We start from the raw sequence: 17,312 nt of genomic DNA, 5'->3' as shown, positions 1-17,312 counted from the left end.
CCCAGAGGAAACCCACACAAGCATGGGGAGATCATGCAAACTCCACACAGGAAGGTTCGATCTCATGACCTCAGGACTGTGCTGCGGATGCGCTAACCACTCAACCGCAGTGCTGCCATGTTGGTTTACCATTCCTTAAATTTCAGGTCCATGCTCTTAAAATGGCCACTCAAAGACAGCAGATACTGGTATTGGCTACCATTGCAAGTACTGATGCCCCTAAAAAGGCTGGTGTCAGCACCAATAATTGGTATCAGTACCCACCCATTCCTAGTGAATAGGTAATAGAACATGATCATTCAGAATATGGGAAATTAAATGTAAGAAAGAGTGATATTGAAGGAACACAGACTTTTTCTTCCTCATCATGTTTGTTTAACTTCTAGGTTGTGCTAGGACAAAAATGAAACACAAGTCAGTGGAAAAGTCTTTTGTCCAGACTGTATCCTGCAGGTGGTTTGATCAGACTCAACGCCGTCCTCCCAACAGTAAATCAGAACACCACTTAATACAATGCAGGGACTGTAAAACGACTACATTAATGTATACACTGAAACAAAGTGGGTTGGTAAATAACTGTTCATATGAATGGTGCATTAATTACAACTTAATGATTAACTGGATTAAAATGATATAACTGGAAAACTCACATTATGATTTTAAATGCAGTGAGACAAATCAATATTATAGCAACATAATATCATTACAACGGAAGTTTAGTTTCTGGAATACAGTCTGTCGTACTTTTGGAGCTTGGTTCCTCAATAGCTGCTTTTAAAACATTCGGTGAATGGGGAGCGGGCTCTGAATCTGCTTTCCCGAGATCAGTCTCTACTTTTGATCTATGTTCCATAACCACATCTGTTAACTAGTCATACAGTATATTGTATGGATGTGTTCAGCCCCCATTAAACCGTCTAAACATCTTCAGCAAGTGTTTTGCACTGTGCAAAATCATAAATGTTAACCAAAGTAGCATGTGTTCATGGTTTAACGCTGCATTTCCATTTCCAAGACAGAATGCGAATTAATATTTGGTGTAACAACGAGCCACAAAAGGCAATTATCATACGCCACGCAAGCATAATTGTTTATTTATTCGGTGGTCAAAGGAAACAATCATAAGACTTTTATTTTCAGTATATGTTCAGCTTCAGGTTAGATTCTAAACCAGGAAACGGTACCCTTAGCCTACTGATGCTAGCTAGCCAAAACATCCCCAAATTTATGATTAACTTGTTTACATTAACTGCCATTTGACATCTGCAAGACGCTACAAAAGAAGAGCAGATGTAGACTGGCGCGTCTACTAAAAACACAGTAAACTAAAGCAAGACTGTCATCTATTCTACTTGCAAGCTAGCTTCGCCGAGTTAGCGCCACCGTTGACATTAGCCCTGTTATCAGCGCTCAATAATAACGCAACCGAAATGCTTCTGTCGGACTCGTCACGCCACAAATGTTTTCTCCTCACCTGGACCAAATGGGGGTGTCATAACAGGTCTGGGGAAACGCGCAGTTGGTTTTGTAGGTTACAAGCAGGGTTTATAGCCTAACAGACTCCATATTCGCAATGTCAAGTCTTGAAGAGTGTCGCTTGACACGGGAAACGGGACGTGGTCCTGACGCCTCCAACTGGTTGCTAGAATAACAGCAGGCTTTACTTCGTGGTCCTCGGGTTACGACAAGGTAGTTACGAACGCGATAACACGGTACAATCAATGTTGTTACCGTGGGCGTATCCAGCCCGTTTTGGGGGGTGTTCAAGCACCCCCAAATTCAAACCGAGCAAAATTTTTAAAACTCTCTTTTCCTTCATAAAGGACAGGATATGTTCAAATATGATGAAAAATGCTACAGATTCTTTTTTAAGTAAAACAAAAAAAATGTACAACGCAGCATTGCAATCTATCTATCTATCTATCTATCTATCTATCTATCTATCTATCTATCTACCCTGATCAAATCCCTCGAGAGGGGTGGTCAGCAGCAAGACAAACACATACAAAAACAAAGAAAATTAAAAAAAGGGACAAGTACCAAAAAACACACACACATATTTTGGGACCATGGCCAACCCAAATGCCCAAACAAGCAAACAAGTTAAGCACCTCGGCACCTGAGTCGATCCTTCTTTCGTCCCTCCAGATGAAACGGGAGACAAAAAGCGGCCATGTCACTCGGGTCAGGGTGACACAACACACTCTTCTGTTCAACAGCAGGGCCCGGCAGCTTTCACTGGTTTACCCCTGCCGCATCACACGGGTGCCCTGCCCAACCCTTAGAAAGCGTCTCAAAATCCCACTATCATTTTGCAACACCCATCCACTCATTTTTTAATCACCAACAAGAGCTCTATCTTCCACTAGATTTAGACCTCTTTCCTGCAGTGCACTCGTAACACCATTTTTTGTAGTATTTCTGTAGTCATAACGTTGTAGTACTGTAGTTTTATTTGTGTGATATTTTTATTATTATTTCTGCATTTGTATTTTTGTAGTGTTCCCATAGTAGTATAGTGTGTCATTTTGTGTGGGTAATGGATTGCTCCTCGTTATTGGAAAAAAATATTCACACAGCTACGGTTTCTTTGGAGAGCGACAATTGTCAGCACTCGTTTACTAAACACTCTGAACACCCAAAACAAAACTCTGGCGCTCACGCACACTCTCGCACAAATTCTCGAGACATTCGTCGCCCTATCGACGACAATCATGCACACCTTACTTGCCACTCTATAGACTTACAAAGACAAAACACCCTATACAGTAGCCTCTTTGTAGTGTACCGGTAGTATTTTTGTAGTATCACTTGAAGCGTATTTTTGTGGTCGTTTTGTAGTATTTGTGCAGTTAGATTTTTGAAGAGTTTTTATCGTGTTACTGTTCTTTAATTTGGAAGTATTTGTAGTGCTTCTACGGTAGTATTTTTGTAGTATTTCTATCGTATATTTTTGTAGTTTATCTGAATTGGTTTTGGAGTTTTAGTGTAGTTGTATTTTGTAGTATTTGTGTCTTAATATTTCTCTAGAGGTGTTTTTGTAGTATTTCTGTCGAAATATCTATGTAGCAGTATTTCTATATTATAGTGTTACTGTGGTGTTGTTTGTAGTATTCACGTAGGAGTATTTTGAAGTATTTCCCTACTAGTATTTTTGTAGTATTTTGAAGCATTTTTAATATTTCTGTAGTCGCATTTTTTAGTATTTCTGTTGTAATGTTTCTGTAATAATATCTTTGTAGTGTACTTTACTGTAGTATTTTTTTGTAGTATTTCTATAGTTTTTTGTTTTTCTCAATAGAATGTAGAGGAAATAATGTTAGACTCGGTTTTAAGCTATAAATTTGATCTTTAGTTTTGTTGTGTTTTTCTAGCAGACACACACAGGAACAATGGGGACAAAGTTGGCACCTCAAAAACATGTTTTATTATTAGTGTCATTTTCAATAGTATTATTTTTATTGATTGCACCTACACTAACGATGTATTTAAGGTGAGTGCAAGCCAGCGCAGACTACAAGGCGAAAAAGTCTCAGACAAAAGCTCCACCATGTGGCTCGCAAAATATATGTGTTCTACGGATCAAAAGAATGATTTTTTTTCTGACTTTGATCGCCATCTTGCTGCTTGCACGTATACTTTGCGCTAATTTAAGATGTTACCATTTACGATCGACCATCACTTCTGGTCAATTGGCTACTGTCAACTGACTTGAAATCCGCCACTCTGCCTCGAAAATGTGCTCGCAGCTTGCATACGTCACACTTGGAAAGGGAAAGGGGTCCATACCTGTCAACTTAGACGATTTGGTCGTTTTATTGTACGATTCTATGCTAAAATATTTCAGTATGGACGTATTTATAAATTGAAACACTTTTTATGTGTCAAATGATCTTTTTGTCCAATGTGCAGATTTTCCTGCATTAAACGCCTTTTTTTCTGAGTCATTAGGATTAGGTATTTATGTATAGTGATCTTACGTACTGTATAGTAAACCACATTTGGCTCATTTGGCGCCAACAGCCGCAGGTCCTGATTGGCTCCCGGTCAGTATTTGAACCCAATCCTCTCTGTCCCCTTTTGTCAGTCCGTCTGCGAACCTCAGTGAACAATAGGCAAGCCTTTTTCGACCCCGACTCCCACCTGTCCAGTTTTTTTGCTCCCGTCTGTCCCCGGCTTCGACCCGTTTGATTCTGACCACGTCTGCTCTCCCGTCCCAGCTTACGACCTCTTTATGTCCCCGACTACGTCTACTCTCCCGTTCTGGCTTGTGACCTCTTTTTGTCCCCGACTACGTCCACTCTCCCGTTCTGGCTTACGACTCGCTCCCGACCCCGCCTTGCACTCCAGTCCCAGCTACCAACCCGTTTTCTCCAGCCCTGACACCGCCATCGCTCGCTACGGAAGATCCACTTCCACGTTTGGAGCACCATCCGAGTACAAGAGCGACTTGCTTCCCGCATCCAGCGAACACCGGATCGTGGGCGCAGCGCTCTCTCTTTCGTTCTCTAATAAAACTTGTGAGAAACGTAACACAATTGGGTCCTATTTCCGTTCTTGTCCTCACAGAGCGAGGCACGCAATTCTCTTGCCTCATGGCAAAGAGCAATAGTGAGACTAAAGATTCTGATTTGGCGTACACCTAGGCTTCAAACAATAAATTAAATGATAATATTAGTAAGCTAAGTTGAAATCAACCTAGTATTTCTTTCTCATTGTATTAACTTTTTATGTTGGAATATTACCTATCAAATCTTTTATTCAAAAAGAGCACTCCATAGAATACATTTATAAGTTTAGGTAATATTTTGTTTCCATGTTATATTTTGTATATTGCTTTCTTGCTTTTAAAATCAAATCATGAATTTATTTGTAAACCTGACTGTGCCTCACCATACAAGAACCTCGCCGCACATCACTGTTACAGACCAATTTTTGGTATAATATTTTGATGTTGTTTTAGAATACACTGATGGAAACGAAAGCACTTTGTCCTCAAAATGATTAATGGATTAACCCAAGGGAATGCCAGATTAATCAATACATTTAAAAATATTTTTGCAATCCTTGTTTCATTCACTCAAAAGCGAAATAAATGCACAAAATTGCACAAAAGTCAACGTTTAAAACTTTATTTCCGATAAATCTGTATATATCAGCTAGTCTCTTTTGCTTGCTTTCATGATATTAAGATTTGTGTTGCCAACAGCAAAACGCTTTAAAACTGTGAAATAAAAAACTTTCAGTAACAGACTTGTTGAAAAAAAAACACAATTTGTGAATCCATCCGAAAAAAATCGAAAGTGGTATAAATGTAACTGGGTAAATTTAGAGAAAAATACATCGTTGACTTAATTACAATAACCAAAAGAGGAACTGACAGTAGAGGGCGCCAAAGACTTATTGAGTAACAGCCTGTGATCATTAAACCCCAGTGTTTTCTGAGAAATAAAATGCTACTAAAATAAAAATTGTAATCTTATTACATAAATCTTGACCTTTCCGAAGTGCAATTCTTTCTCCAAAACAAGCTACATTAGTCACCCGTGAATTCTCACCTTCCCCAAATAGTCTTTAAAGAAGACGTATTGTTTAAAATACATACTTTTAAATATTAATAATAATAATAATAACCAGGCCTTTAATAGGTTAGCTGTGCATTCCATTCTATAATAAAAATACAATAACATGAAAATATATTTCTAAATTGCAAATTTTCTTAGATTTAAGTGAACAGGAGGAACATGAACACTTCAACTTAATGCATCTAGCTGAAAAAAAACACTTAATGTTTTAACTTTGGAAGCTAAAAATAATATAAGCACAAATAGTCCTTAGTGTTCCATATTTGGGCAGACAGCATTCTCCACACTGAACCAGAACACTCCTCAGTGCCTATGGTTATCACTCATCTTGGATCCAGAGCACGTCGAGTAACCAGCGATAGAATCATCTATAAAAAGTAAACATTTTTCTTCTTGCTGTGCGCCTCCATTTTGGGTTATGATCGGTAGCCATACGTTGACGCATCTAGAAAGGCAGAGGGAAGACAACATAGTTGGCCACTATAATCATACTGAATAAAAAAAGCAGCTCCAATAGCACATTATGCCACCACAGAAGTAAAAACAGTATTATTTTTTTCAATAAATCTTAATATTTCATGATGTTAAAGTAGTTCCTATCTAAGTCGATTAGTCTGACTTACCAAGACAAAACACCCTATACCATACCCGTCAACCTCCACTGCGCCATGCCCTTACAAACTGTTGTATTTTCCCTGACAAAATACAAAATAATCTTACACCATATTTTTTTTTTCAAACGTGTTAATTTATGTAGTTTAATATGTTGTATTGTACATGTGTTTCGTTATATCATATATATTCTTAATTAACATTTTGTTCCGAGATACTGAGTTGCTCGACATTAATAAGGTTTATTATAAAAAAAGTTCAAAAATTAAGTAGCTTGGACGTTCACTGTAGAAGGAAAAATACAAGAAAATGTAGGTAGAATTTTCTTATTCAAATTTTTAATTCATTTTCTGCATTAAATTATTGTTGGTAATATATTAATTAAAGGGATAACCACAAACCTGTCTTTTTTCATTTTCTCCTTTTATACTTCCTTTTTTCCTAACTTCCTTATACAACATAATAATTCGTGATATAATACATCAAAGCAAATGAGCCATTCGAGTTGAGCCGAAAAAGCTGGTTCTCTAAAAAGAGACGGACTTCCTTTCACTACACAACTACCACAGAATGATGCATGATGGGAAATCCCCAGGCGGCAGACGCATGCGCACAGTGGCATCAAAGGGCTCGCTTCGTTCGCAACGAAAAAAAACGTTATAGAGATAGAGGCTACTATAGAGGACATGATTTATTTGCCGTTTCATGATAGTCTGTGTATACCGGATGGTAACCATAATTGACAAATTTGCGTTTTTCCGTACAGATTTTCTTGTACGTTCTACACGTCTTAAAATGCATAATAAACGTACTTGGTACGGCAAAAACGTATAGGTCGACAGGTATGCTATACTGTAGATGTTTCTGGATCCAAAGTAGGCCTTTGTAATATTTAAAATACAAAAATACTTAAAGGGATATTTGCCCACTTGATTTTTTCCATATTGTGACGTGCAAACAAAACAAGTGCTTAACAGCACAAAGAGGAATACAATCTTTGGACAGTAAAGGCAACCAAACTCTACCATTCCACTCCCCATTTTTTGGCACAGCCTATTGCAAGGTTTTTGTTTTTTGCGTAACTATTGCAGAAAGCATGGCATACATTCATGTCAGCTCTGTCTAAGTGAGGCTAATAATATTTAAATTGTTTGCACATTTTCAATCTATCAGTATTGTAAAAAATGCACATTTATATGAAAGTTCATGTATTTTTGCTTATTATTTAAATCAATACCAGTAAAATTGCCTGAGATAGAAGATTTTATCTGGTTGTTTGGAATGGTTGGCGGCCGTGAAATGCAGTCCCCAATTTGTCCGCCAAAAGGGCGTTGGTGACCCAACACAGGCAGACCACAAAACAAATGTTTATTGATTTTGTTGGTATTTATTTGGGTTGCCTTGACACAAAACCTAGCTCAAGACACTCGCTGAGGCCTAAAGTACAACTGTGTACATTTTCATGAAAATTGGTTCAGTCGTTTAAGAGCCTATAAATCACATACAAACACACACACAAACATTTCGGTATTCGGTATGTGTTGTTTTCCCTGCCCTTTTTCCAGCTTGGTACTGAATTTTACAAAACACGACAGCCAGGTAAAATGCATAAACATCATTGCAACTAAAACAGCATTCCAGCAAGCTGCTATTTGTGATGGAGAAAATAATGATTTTTTTTTTTTTGTAGCTCTGTTTGAAAGGCCGATTGTTACCAGGCCAACTTGATGGGGAAATATAATGAGCCTTAAGACTGACAAAAGGTCTGGGAGATTCAACATGAGAACAGTGGGGTAAACAAAATAATTATTGAAGAAAAAAACTGCACTCTGACACCCTGAGAACATTTAAAGACTTAGATCAACTGTTCCCCTTCAACCTCAACCTCTGACCCATCTCCACCCCTTGTTGAGGGGGCTATGATGCAGACCACCCAAGCTGTGACATTAAATTCATGTCATAACATTTAAATGCTAAAATTCCCATAGGAATGTTTTTAATGACATTTATGTATGCTTGCTTTTTTTAAAAGACTAGATGTTAAAGTACTTAACAGATCAATAACTGTATTATCAAACAAAATAAAATCTTCTTAGTCTTTGCTCTATTTGTATAAATATTATTAACTTTCACAGGATGTGCATTTTTACCATACAGCCATTGTATTTTCAGTAAGAGTCAAACTGTAGAGGATGAGAACTGAGCCATTAAATAATCCTTTTTCAAAATACTACAAAAATAGAATAATCTCAATATCATTACGGTTCTTTTTTTTCATTTGAAAGAGCTAAAAAGTAATTTTCAGCCACTGAGTGGACCAAACTTGAATTAAACCCAGAGCTGGGCAAAATTCCCCCGCCCCCCTAAAATGCTTTTTTTCTCATGTTATTCTGGACATTTATGGTTTTATTTGATTTTAAGCTAAATAAAGCCTATCAAAAAAAAAAACATTTTAAATGAAAATTTAATTTGAAAAAGGAATCCTGTGCAAAAAAAGCAAGATCAAAACTAATTTTGAACATTCATAGATTTTCATTCAATCCTTGTGCCTAATTGAGAAGTAGTAAATCATTTTGTAAATTTATTGTTAAAGAGAAACCATGTAGTATTCCCCAGTAGACGTAGCTGTATTGTGTAGTGCAACCAAAAATAACTGATACAAAGCACAAGGAGGAATACAAACTACGGAGACTCAAAGTGACCAGACCGCACAACGCCTAGTAATAGCACCAACTTTAAGTAATTCACATTAAAACTCTTATATTTACTCGATACAACAATTTAGCAATTTTAAAAAAAGTTAACTTTCAAAACTGCAAACTACATAGGAAATACTGTAACACCACTTTTTTTCCAAGCTTAAATAAGACCTAAACACCAGTAATATGGACTTCAGGGTGGAAAACCAGAATAACTTTGAAATTACAAAGGCAGATGAACTATTCCGTGTTTATATTGTCACCACTAAACATAAAAAATGTATTGCTCACCAGAGGAGAATTTTGCTGTGCAACACAGTCCCTCTCCCCGTGCTGTCTTATAAATGGGTGACACACACACTCTTGCAGCCGGAGGGACGTTGGTGAGGCGTGTAGACAGAGAGTTGGGTGGCAGGTAGAAAGAAGAACGCTGGTCGACTCTTTGTTTATCTTCCCATGTGAGCCAGTAACCCTTCAATCCATCAAAGCTTCCCCTCCAGTCTACCTGCAGGGAGTGGCTGTCCACTGTTGTCAGCTGCAGGTCAGCAAGTGCTGGAGTCACTGCAATATCCATCCAGAATTAGGAGAAATACAAGATCATCATATCATCCCAGTATCTATATGCACAGATTGGAAGCAAGATACACAAAATAAATCCCCAAATAATTAATAGAAATTACCTTTGGGAAACCATTTATTACAATTGTATCAAATAAACCAAGGGTTGAGAATGTATAGCTCTTTTCATGAGTACATCTGGCTCGGAGATAAAATTGGAGGTGCAGAAATATTTTCTGAATGTTCCAATTTTTGTATACACAAGGCCAAATGGACATATTACACTGAAAGTTCAGAATAAATGGGGCAAAGTTTCAACTAGTTTATAGTGTTACACCGACAGACCAGTTTTAGCTGTACATCTCTAAGGAATCTTTTTTTATATAGCTCAAAACACAATCTATGTTTACTGTTGAGACTCTTTAAGATGAAAACACCCAAAAATACCAGCAAAGCACTCAGAGGAATTTGATTAGGCGAGCGGTAGTTGATACAGCCGCCACTTCTGCAACGTTAGCCTCTATTCTAATCGTGAAGCCACTAATTATGATATTGTTGGCGTAGTTAGCTGCTATAGATAGTAGGCATGTTAAAAAAAGAAAACAACAGAAAAAAGAAAACAAAGGTTGTAGGCATGTTTTGCAGCCACATAGAGAACGATAGTTGCTAATGTTGCTAATGGCTACATCGGTTCAAATATGCACTGCATTCAAGCTAGCAAATGCTAAAAGCATTTTGCACTCTTAGCCAAAGCCATGCTACAATAGCGTGAGTAAACATGAGGCGAGGACAGAAGATAAGGAACTTCAGAACGGCTTAGCTACAAAGTTTAATTAGCAGGAATAATGATTCACACCAAAAAAAAAGGGAGAAAAAAAAATTGTTAAAAAAATAAATAAAATTAATCCAAAATATCCATTCATCGCCTATGTGTTATACCTCACCTTCCTTCGTGCAGACTTTGACTGACATTGCCCTCTCCTTGCCCGATAAATGCCGCGCAGTAATTGTGACCAAATATGTGCTATCTGGTTGGAGGTTTTTAAGGAGCGTGGAGTTTTGTCGTTTGTCCACTGTGACAGTATGTAACTTTCCAGTGGGCAGAACAGAGTATTCTATGTAGTAACTTGTGATGGTCTCCGGCTGGAGAGGACCCCAGCTCACACGAACGCTGGTCGAACCTGATTCTGAGACTGTGACCATAGCTGGACTTTGTGCCTCTGATGGGACAAAAGAAAGACAAACAAAAAATAATATAAGGTTCCTGGTCGAAGTCATATGTCGAAGCATAAAATATTCAAAGTCATACCTGATTGTGTCATAAAAGTGACCGAAAGAGTGTTAAAAGCTTGTTCATTGGACTCTGGTGTCAAAGTGGCAGTGTAGGAGGTGTCAGGCTTCAGACCTGTCAACCTGACAGTGCTGGAATCTGACGATTGGATCAATCTCTGGTACTGACTACCACCAGTGCTTGGACTGGTCCCAGTTCCAGTTCCTCCAGTGCCGGTCCCACCAGATGGAAGTGGACCAAAACGGATCTCATAGTAGCCCGCCAAACCGGACAGAACAGGTCGCCAATGAAGCGTGGCTGCATTGGTGGATATGTCACGGACATTGATACGCTCAGCACGGATAATTTCTGTAGGAAGGACACAATTTAAAAATATTAATTAAAGAAAAAAGAAAAGAAACAAAGGTAGCCTACACACCAACATATCTCTACTAAAATTGTTACACACGGACTTTTGAGGTTCAGTATGTTGATTTGGACAATTGCATAGCATAAGGAGTGACAGCAGAAGAAAATCAGTGTGTTATTAAACCTAAAAATAATGACATTCTTGCTTTAATAACCAGTGCACTAATAGACATTATTTATGCATTCCGCTTTGTACTTACCCCGTGTCCAAAAACTATCATGCACAAAAATATCTCTCAGCGTTCAAGGCCAGATTAAGGAGAGACGATTGAGTAAGAGAGAGTGCTAAAAGTGTCTGAGCATGAGACAGAAACCAAAGCACAGAGCAGCTAGAGTTTCTCAATACATTCATGACCCTTTCAATAATACCTTGATTTAGCCCACCCGGTAGCCAAACAATAAAAACACACTGATGTTTTTATCTTGATAGGGAAAATTATTTGTAAGTCAGTGTTGAGCACATATGACCTTTTCATTTTTAACATGGCTTAAAAAAGAACAATAACGCAAAAATGTAGAGAAGGCCCTAGGGGGTGTCATGGCAGCTTCCAAATCTGGCAAAGAATAACTGGTCAATTTCTTAAGTCTATATATACAAACAAATCTATTCATCTATATGTGTCTTGTCTGTCACAGTGCCGTGGGATCTAACAACTCATTAATCCATGAATAGATCATGCTATCTCATTACACATTCGTTCAGCCATGCTCTGGATTACTTTCCAGTGTCTATGTCTGCAGCAGCACACATGGAACTTGAGTCAAGTACAGCCACTCGTTTTGCAACTTGGAGGAAAAGAATCATGTCCCTTCAAGAGCAATGATTTTCCCCTATTGAGGCCTAATTAGGCCTCTGTGTTTTAGATAACCTAAGAAAAAATGCGTTGGTTTGTAAAGCACATGCCAATCCCCACAATTGTGTCATTAGTTTGACACAACATAAAACTTAAAAACACTATCATATTTATTTGTGTGTAACTTTACTTTCCTTTTTTTTTTTTTTACAAAAAAAAACTGAAAGTTTGGGAGCATGTTATACACAAGGCTTTACAGTAATGGTGATATATCACCGTAGTTGTGCAATCATTGATCAGTTGAAAAATTTAGTTTACCACAATCGCAAAATATCGAAAGCAATGGGGATTAAACCCAGGTTGCGTCAGTTAGAGCGCTTACATCTGGATATTCTGTTATTGATAAGTCAAACTCACCAATGATGGCATCCCGCAGATCTTCTAAGATGATGCTCATGTCATCAATGTCCACAAAGTACAGGTGGTTCTCAGCAGGTGGTGACACAACTTTCCTCAACACCTGATAGTTACCATGGCCAGTTGAGACAACCAGTACCGCCACTCCCTCCTCCCTCAGTTCAGCCATCGGGCCAATCACATCACCGGGTTTTACACCATCTGTCAGCCACACCAGGACCCGAGGCACTCCCTGGCGGGTCCCTTCGATTGCTCCCGGTCGCATCACTCGATCCTTTGCGATCTTCAGAGCCTCCACAGTGTTGGTGTCTCCTCTGAGGGGTTTGGTGCCCTTCAAAGCACCCTGCAGGCCACTTTGAGTGCGGAAGGTGTTGAAGCCGAACTCAAGGCGTGGTTGTGTGCCCACTTGGAGAAGTCCGATTCTTACCTGGTCCTCCCCCAGTGAAAAAGGCAGGAGGAGCTCAGAAAGGAAATCGAGGATGCGGGCGTGTTCATAGGTCGACACGCTGCCAGAGGAATCCAACAGGAACAGAACGTCACCCTCACAGCAGTTAAGAACTGTGGAGAAAAATTATGCAAAACTGACAAAAGTTTACATTAACACATTGTGTTGTTGGGCATTTTTAGATTGGGTTAAAGGAGCTGTATGGAAATTGGAACTGTTTTAACCGTGCCCGCCATCTCCTAGCTTGGGTCATCATTGCAGCCTCTCTGAAGCTCCTTGTGTTGCGAGTGCAAGTAGGAGCATTTGTTCGACACACTTGAATAAACTCTTCTTTTTTCATCTTACATGGGGTTTGGTTTGGCGTTCTGACTGTACTTGAAACAGGCCTTTTTTTACTTTCACCATTTTCATTCTGCACTAAAAGGTGTTAACAAAAAGAGCCTCTTTTGTCAGATGTGATCTGTTGTTACCTGAATCCTATGGAGCTATGATGTTCTTTTTTGTAGCAAAATCCTAAGCATAATATACCTTATATCATTTTGTCTGGAAACCATTACCATAAGACATTTACATTACAGTCAAAATTGTGCATATTATAAATATAACTTTTACTTTACAATATTGTACTGAGGTATAATGCTGACATTCAAAGGGATTGAAGTTGATTAAAGATGTGTCAGGTGAGTGATGAAAGATGTTTGGGCAAGAGAACAGAGAAAGTGGAAAATCAGAAGAAGAGCGGTCGGGGGGTGCTCCAAGAGAGAGACGTGAAGGAATGTTTGGACGGTCATGCACAACGTTGCAATAAGTGACAGCAATAGAAGGAGGTAAGTAAGCAAGTACTGTAGGCGTAAAACACAGGAGAGCGTATCTGTTTTGCACGACATTCTTGGAAGTCAACCAAACCTACAAAAACACCTAGAATGTGGCATCAGGCCGATCCTGATCATGTTCATAACCTCTTGTCTTTTCATCGTGGATAAATCTTCACAGAAAGGCTCATTATTTGGACTTTGGAGCGAGAGGGGATTCTTCATAACCCAACAAGTGCCTCCTTTCACATTATTTGTACCTTTTGCACAGGTATGCTGTTATCTGAAACATCTGTAGATAACGGCTGGATGTATGGCCTTGTCATGCTTAGCAGTTTTGCTAGAGGAACTGAAACTAGGAAATGCTATGGATACAATCAGAAAGAAGACCTCATGTCTTAAGTTAATTATGTTTTGATGGGTTTAAAGATCACGGGTTGTTAGTTCGTTCTACACCAACAACATTCAGGGAAATCTTTTACAGACTGTAGGTTGGGGGGTGGTTATCGTCCTAAATGTTAAGTATTAACAATTTAAAAGAGGGGCTTAGACCTTTGCATCTTCTAACAGGTGCACCATCAAAGCAAATTCTTTACAGATTCGGGGGAAGAAAGTTGTCCTAAATGTTAAGCATTAACAATTTACCATCAAGGTAGATCTCCAATAAGTTGCACCGAGTTCCCCATAAATGCAATACTTGGCAATTTCAATTTCCATCAAGCGAGTAAGCCAACTTGTTCCATTTGCGAAAATAATAACATTGCTACTTAGTGCAAAAAATGTCACTGTACTTAAATATAGGAAATATGTTTGACAGAAGTTAAAGTTTGGTGACATGAGGATTGAAAAATGAGGCTTCTCATGTCAGCACAACTGCATGCCATGATTTCACAACTATCAGAGCACATGGGATGAATTTTAACAGTAAAGCCATATGGTTTTAATGTACTACAGAAAAAAAAGGTTCTGGATGTGCATTTTCAGTTCACACACTAAGACCATTGTGTACAAATTTCATCTACAACTGCGGTAATGGGATCCTCTTTACATGATAGGTTGAGTAGAAGACATGCACAAATTAACGGGTGGACTAATATATATATATAAATACACAACATTCTTTAAACTCTATGCGGCCATCCCTGTTAATGGACATAACACAGTGGCAGCATCTCACTAACAACTACTAAATTAACTCTCAATGACAAACTCAGCAGTAATACCACTAAGTATAGCCTCCTGGATGCTTGAACATTTTTAATGAAGGAACTGTTTACTTTTTTCAAAATACGATTTAGTTAAATCTGACAGACGGACTGACAAATGTCTAGTTTTTGCTTTGTTTTTAAACATATAAAAATAAAAAAACAATACTTAACTCTTTTTGGCACAATTCCGTGCAAAACAATTTTTTTTTCAAAATACATATATACATAGAAAAATACATATACATGCAATTACATATCAAACTATTAGATAGCAACATCTCTCGTGAAATATACATATGGATTACAACCATTTCTAATGAATGTACAACTTTGATATTATTGAAATTGTAACGTTTTCCTGGTCGTTTCCGTTTGTCACTAAAACAACTGAAATACATTTTTTAGGCTAATCAAAAATAATGTTGATAAATATGTATAATGATACATGGCTTAAATTGAATACACTCACAAGTGTGGCCTATTGTCTTGTTAACCAAAATTGTAAATCGAAAATTATGTTCCAGTTCAGGAAATGAAAACGGCCAAATCCTCATCGTTGATCTTCTATTACAGGCATATATGTTCCTTTTTACCTTTCTGCATAGGACTTCCCCGTTAGGACAAGCCCATGCTTTAAGTTAAATTTCAATTTTTCTCACCTGCCTCAGGTGCACCAGCCTGTGCGTCCGAAATTCTCGGGAGCAAACCCACGAGCAAGCATTTCAGCAGGAGCAAGCGGCTCTCCATGTCTCCAAAGGTATTGGTCTACCACCCGATTACATGAGAATTAAGCGCGTATTTGTTTAGCGGCGTTTGACTGTAAATCCAAAATATCAACAAGGGGCGTCAAACTCCAAATTATGAAAGCAGAAATACAATTCAGAGCATGGTTGGATATTTCTTTCTTTTTTCTTTCCTGTTTGATTAATTTTGTTCAAAGTTGAGGCTCTGCAAACTCAAAATAAAATCAGACGCAAAGTTCTCACTCAGAGTTGCCTCGCAGTCCCCCACATCCAAATCAGTCCGAGATAGGATTGTCAAGTCAATGTAATAACAAGCAGTAGTTCCGGTAATTTCAGAATTTCAAAATAAAGCTTTTACACGTTTATCCTACTAGCTATTAAAAGTCTTGATATACAGAAATAAACTCAATCCTATACTGGATATGTTCAACATCAAATGCCTGAATTTATAATGATTGATTCAATTGACTAAATTTTAATAATACTTCCTGCATCATTAGTGAGGAGTGGGCGATACTGGCAGTGTTGGGAACGTTACTTTTATAAAGTAATTAGTTATAGTTGCTCATTACTTCTTCCAAAAGGTGACTGAGGTAGGAACTGAATTACTCTATAGTAAAAGCAACTCATACCTGTCAACCTGTACGGTTTTGCGGTACAAAGTACGTTTATTATGCATTTTAAGACGTGTATGACGTGCGAGAAAATCTGTAAGGAAAGGCGCAACTTTGTCAATGATGGGTACCATCTGGTGTACACCGACTATCACGAAACGGCAAATTAATCAAGTCAAACGAGTTCGCCGCGGAAGCCTCTATCTCTGTATCGTTTTTTTCCCCGTTGCAAACGAAGCGAGCGGTTTGATGTAGTGATAGGAAGTCCGTCTCTTTTTAGAGAACCGGCTTTTTCGGCTCAACTCGTTAAAGAGAGCCGGCTCTCAAAAAGCTCACTTGCTTTGATGCATTATATTACGAATTATTATGTTGTACAAAGAAGTTAAAAAAAAAAAGGAAGTATAAAATGAAAAAAGACGGGTTTGTGATAATCCCTTTAATCAGTATATTACCAACAACAATTTAATGCAGAAAATGAATTCATAATTTGAATAAGAAAATGTGTTATTCTACTTAATTATATTTGCATGTATTTTTTCCTTCTACGGTGAACGTCCAAGCTTTTTTTTTTATAATAAACCTCATTCATGTTGAGCAACCCAGGATCTCACAACAAAATGTTAATTAACAATATATATGATATAACAAAACACATGTACAATATAACATGTTAAACTACATAAATAAACACGTTTGAAAAAATATATATATGGTGTAAGATTATTTTGTATTTTGTAAGGGAAAATACAACAGTTTGTCAGGGCATGGAGCCGTGGAGGTTGACAGGTATTGTAACTAGTTCCCAGGGTAAGTAACTATTCTGTTTCTTTAAAAAGAAGCTCCATGTCAAAGAATTTAAATTTTCCTGAGCAAATTAAACACCGCGGTGACATCTTTGACCGGAGTTAACTTGAAGAGATGGGAATTATGATTTTTTTTTTTTTTTTGTGAACCGTTTTTTGGGGGGACTAAAAAGAGCCGGCTCATTGGGGTCCCAAACGTCTCTTAAGGTTGTTTTTCTTGCTTTAATCCATACATTACCAATTATTATGAAACAGTATGCATTGAATGACTTAAAAAGGGGGGGGGTTAAGAAAAAGTGGCAAAAAGGGAAAAAAGAAATAAA

The 17,312-nt window shown here is 38.0% G+C and overlaps 2 protein-coding genes across 12 annotated transcripts in view; both read right to left on the bottom strand.

Annotated features, from left to right (window-relative positions):
* Window positions 1-1,628, bottom strand: part of ralgapb (Ral GTPase activating protein non-catalytic subunit beta) — a 29,230-nt gene extending 27,602 nt beyond the window's left edge. For all 11 annotated transcript variants that reach the window (XM_088331568.1, XM_088331569.1, XM_088331570.1 and 8 more), the window contains exon 1: window positions 1,475-1,628. The gene's annotated coding sequence lies outside the window, so the exon portion shown is untranslated. The remainder of the gene's footprint in view (window positions 1-1,474) is intronic.
* A 3,488-nt stretch (window positions 1,629-5,116) lies between these two features.
* vwa1 (von Willebrand factor A domain containing 1) lies at window positions 5,117-15,855 on the bottom strand. The gene is made up of 6 exons (XM_088331567.1): window positions 15,489-15,855; window positions 12,365-12,922; window positions 10,764-11,093; window positions 10,399-10,674; window positions 9,188-9,457; window positions 5,117-6,030 (listed from the first exon to the last, which is right to left on the bottom strand). Exons 1-6 carry the CDS (start codon window positions 15,574-15,576, stop codon window positions 6,002-6,004), a joined length of 1,551 nt encoding a protein of 516 aa, XP_088187693.1. The 5' UTR covers window positions 15,577-15,855; the 3' UTR covers window positions 5,117-6,001.
* Window positions 15,856-17,312: the final 1,457 nt, after the last annotated feature.

This window comes from Urocampus carinirostris, chromosome 3 (assembly GCF_059441175.1).
Source record: "Urocampus carinirostris isolate Australia breed hairy pipefish chromosome 3, RoL_Ucar_1.0, whole genome shotgun sequence".
NCBI lineage: Eukaryota > Metazoa > Chordata > Actinopteri > Syngnathiformes > Syngnathidae > Urocampus > Urocampus carinirostris.
Note: the sequence above shows the minus strand (reverse complement) of the source record. Positions and strands in the feature narration are given on the sequence as shown.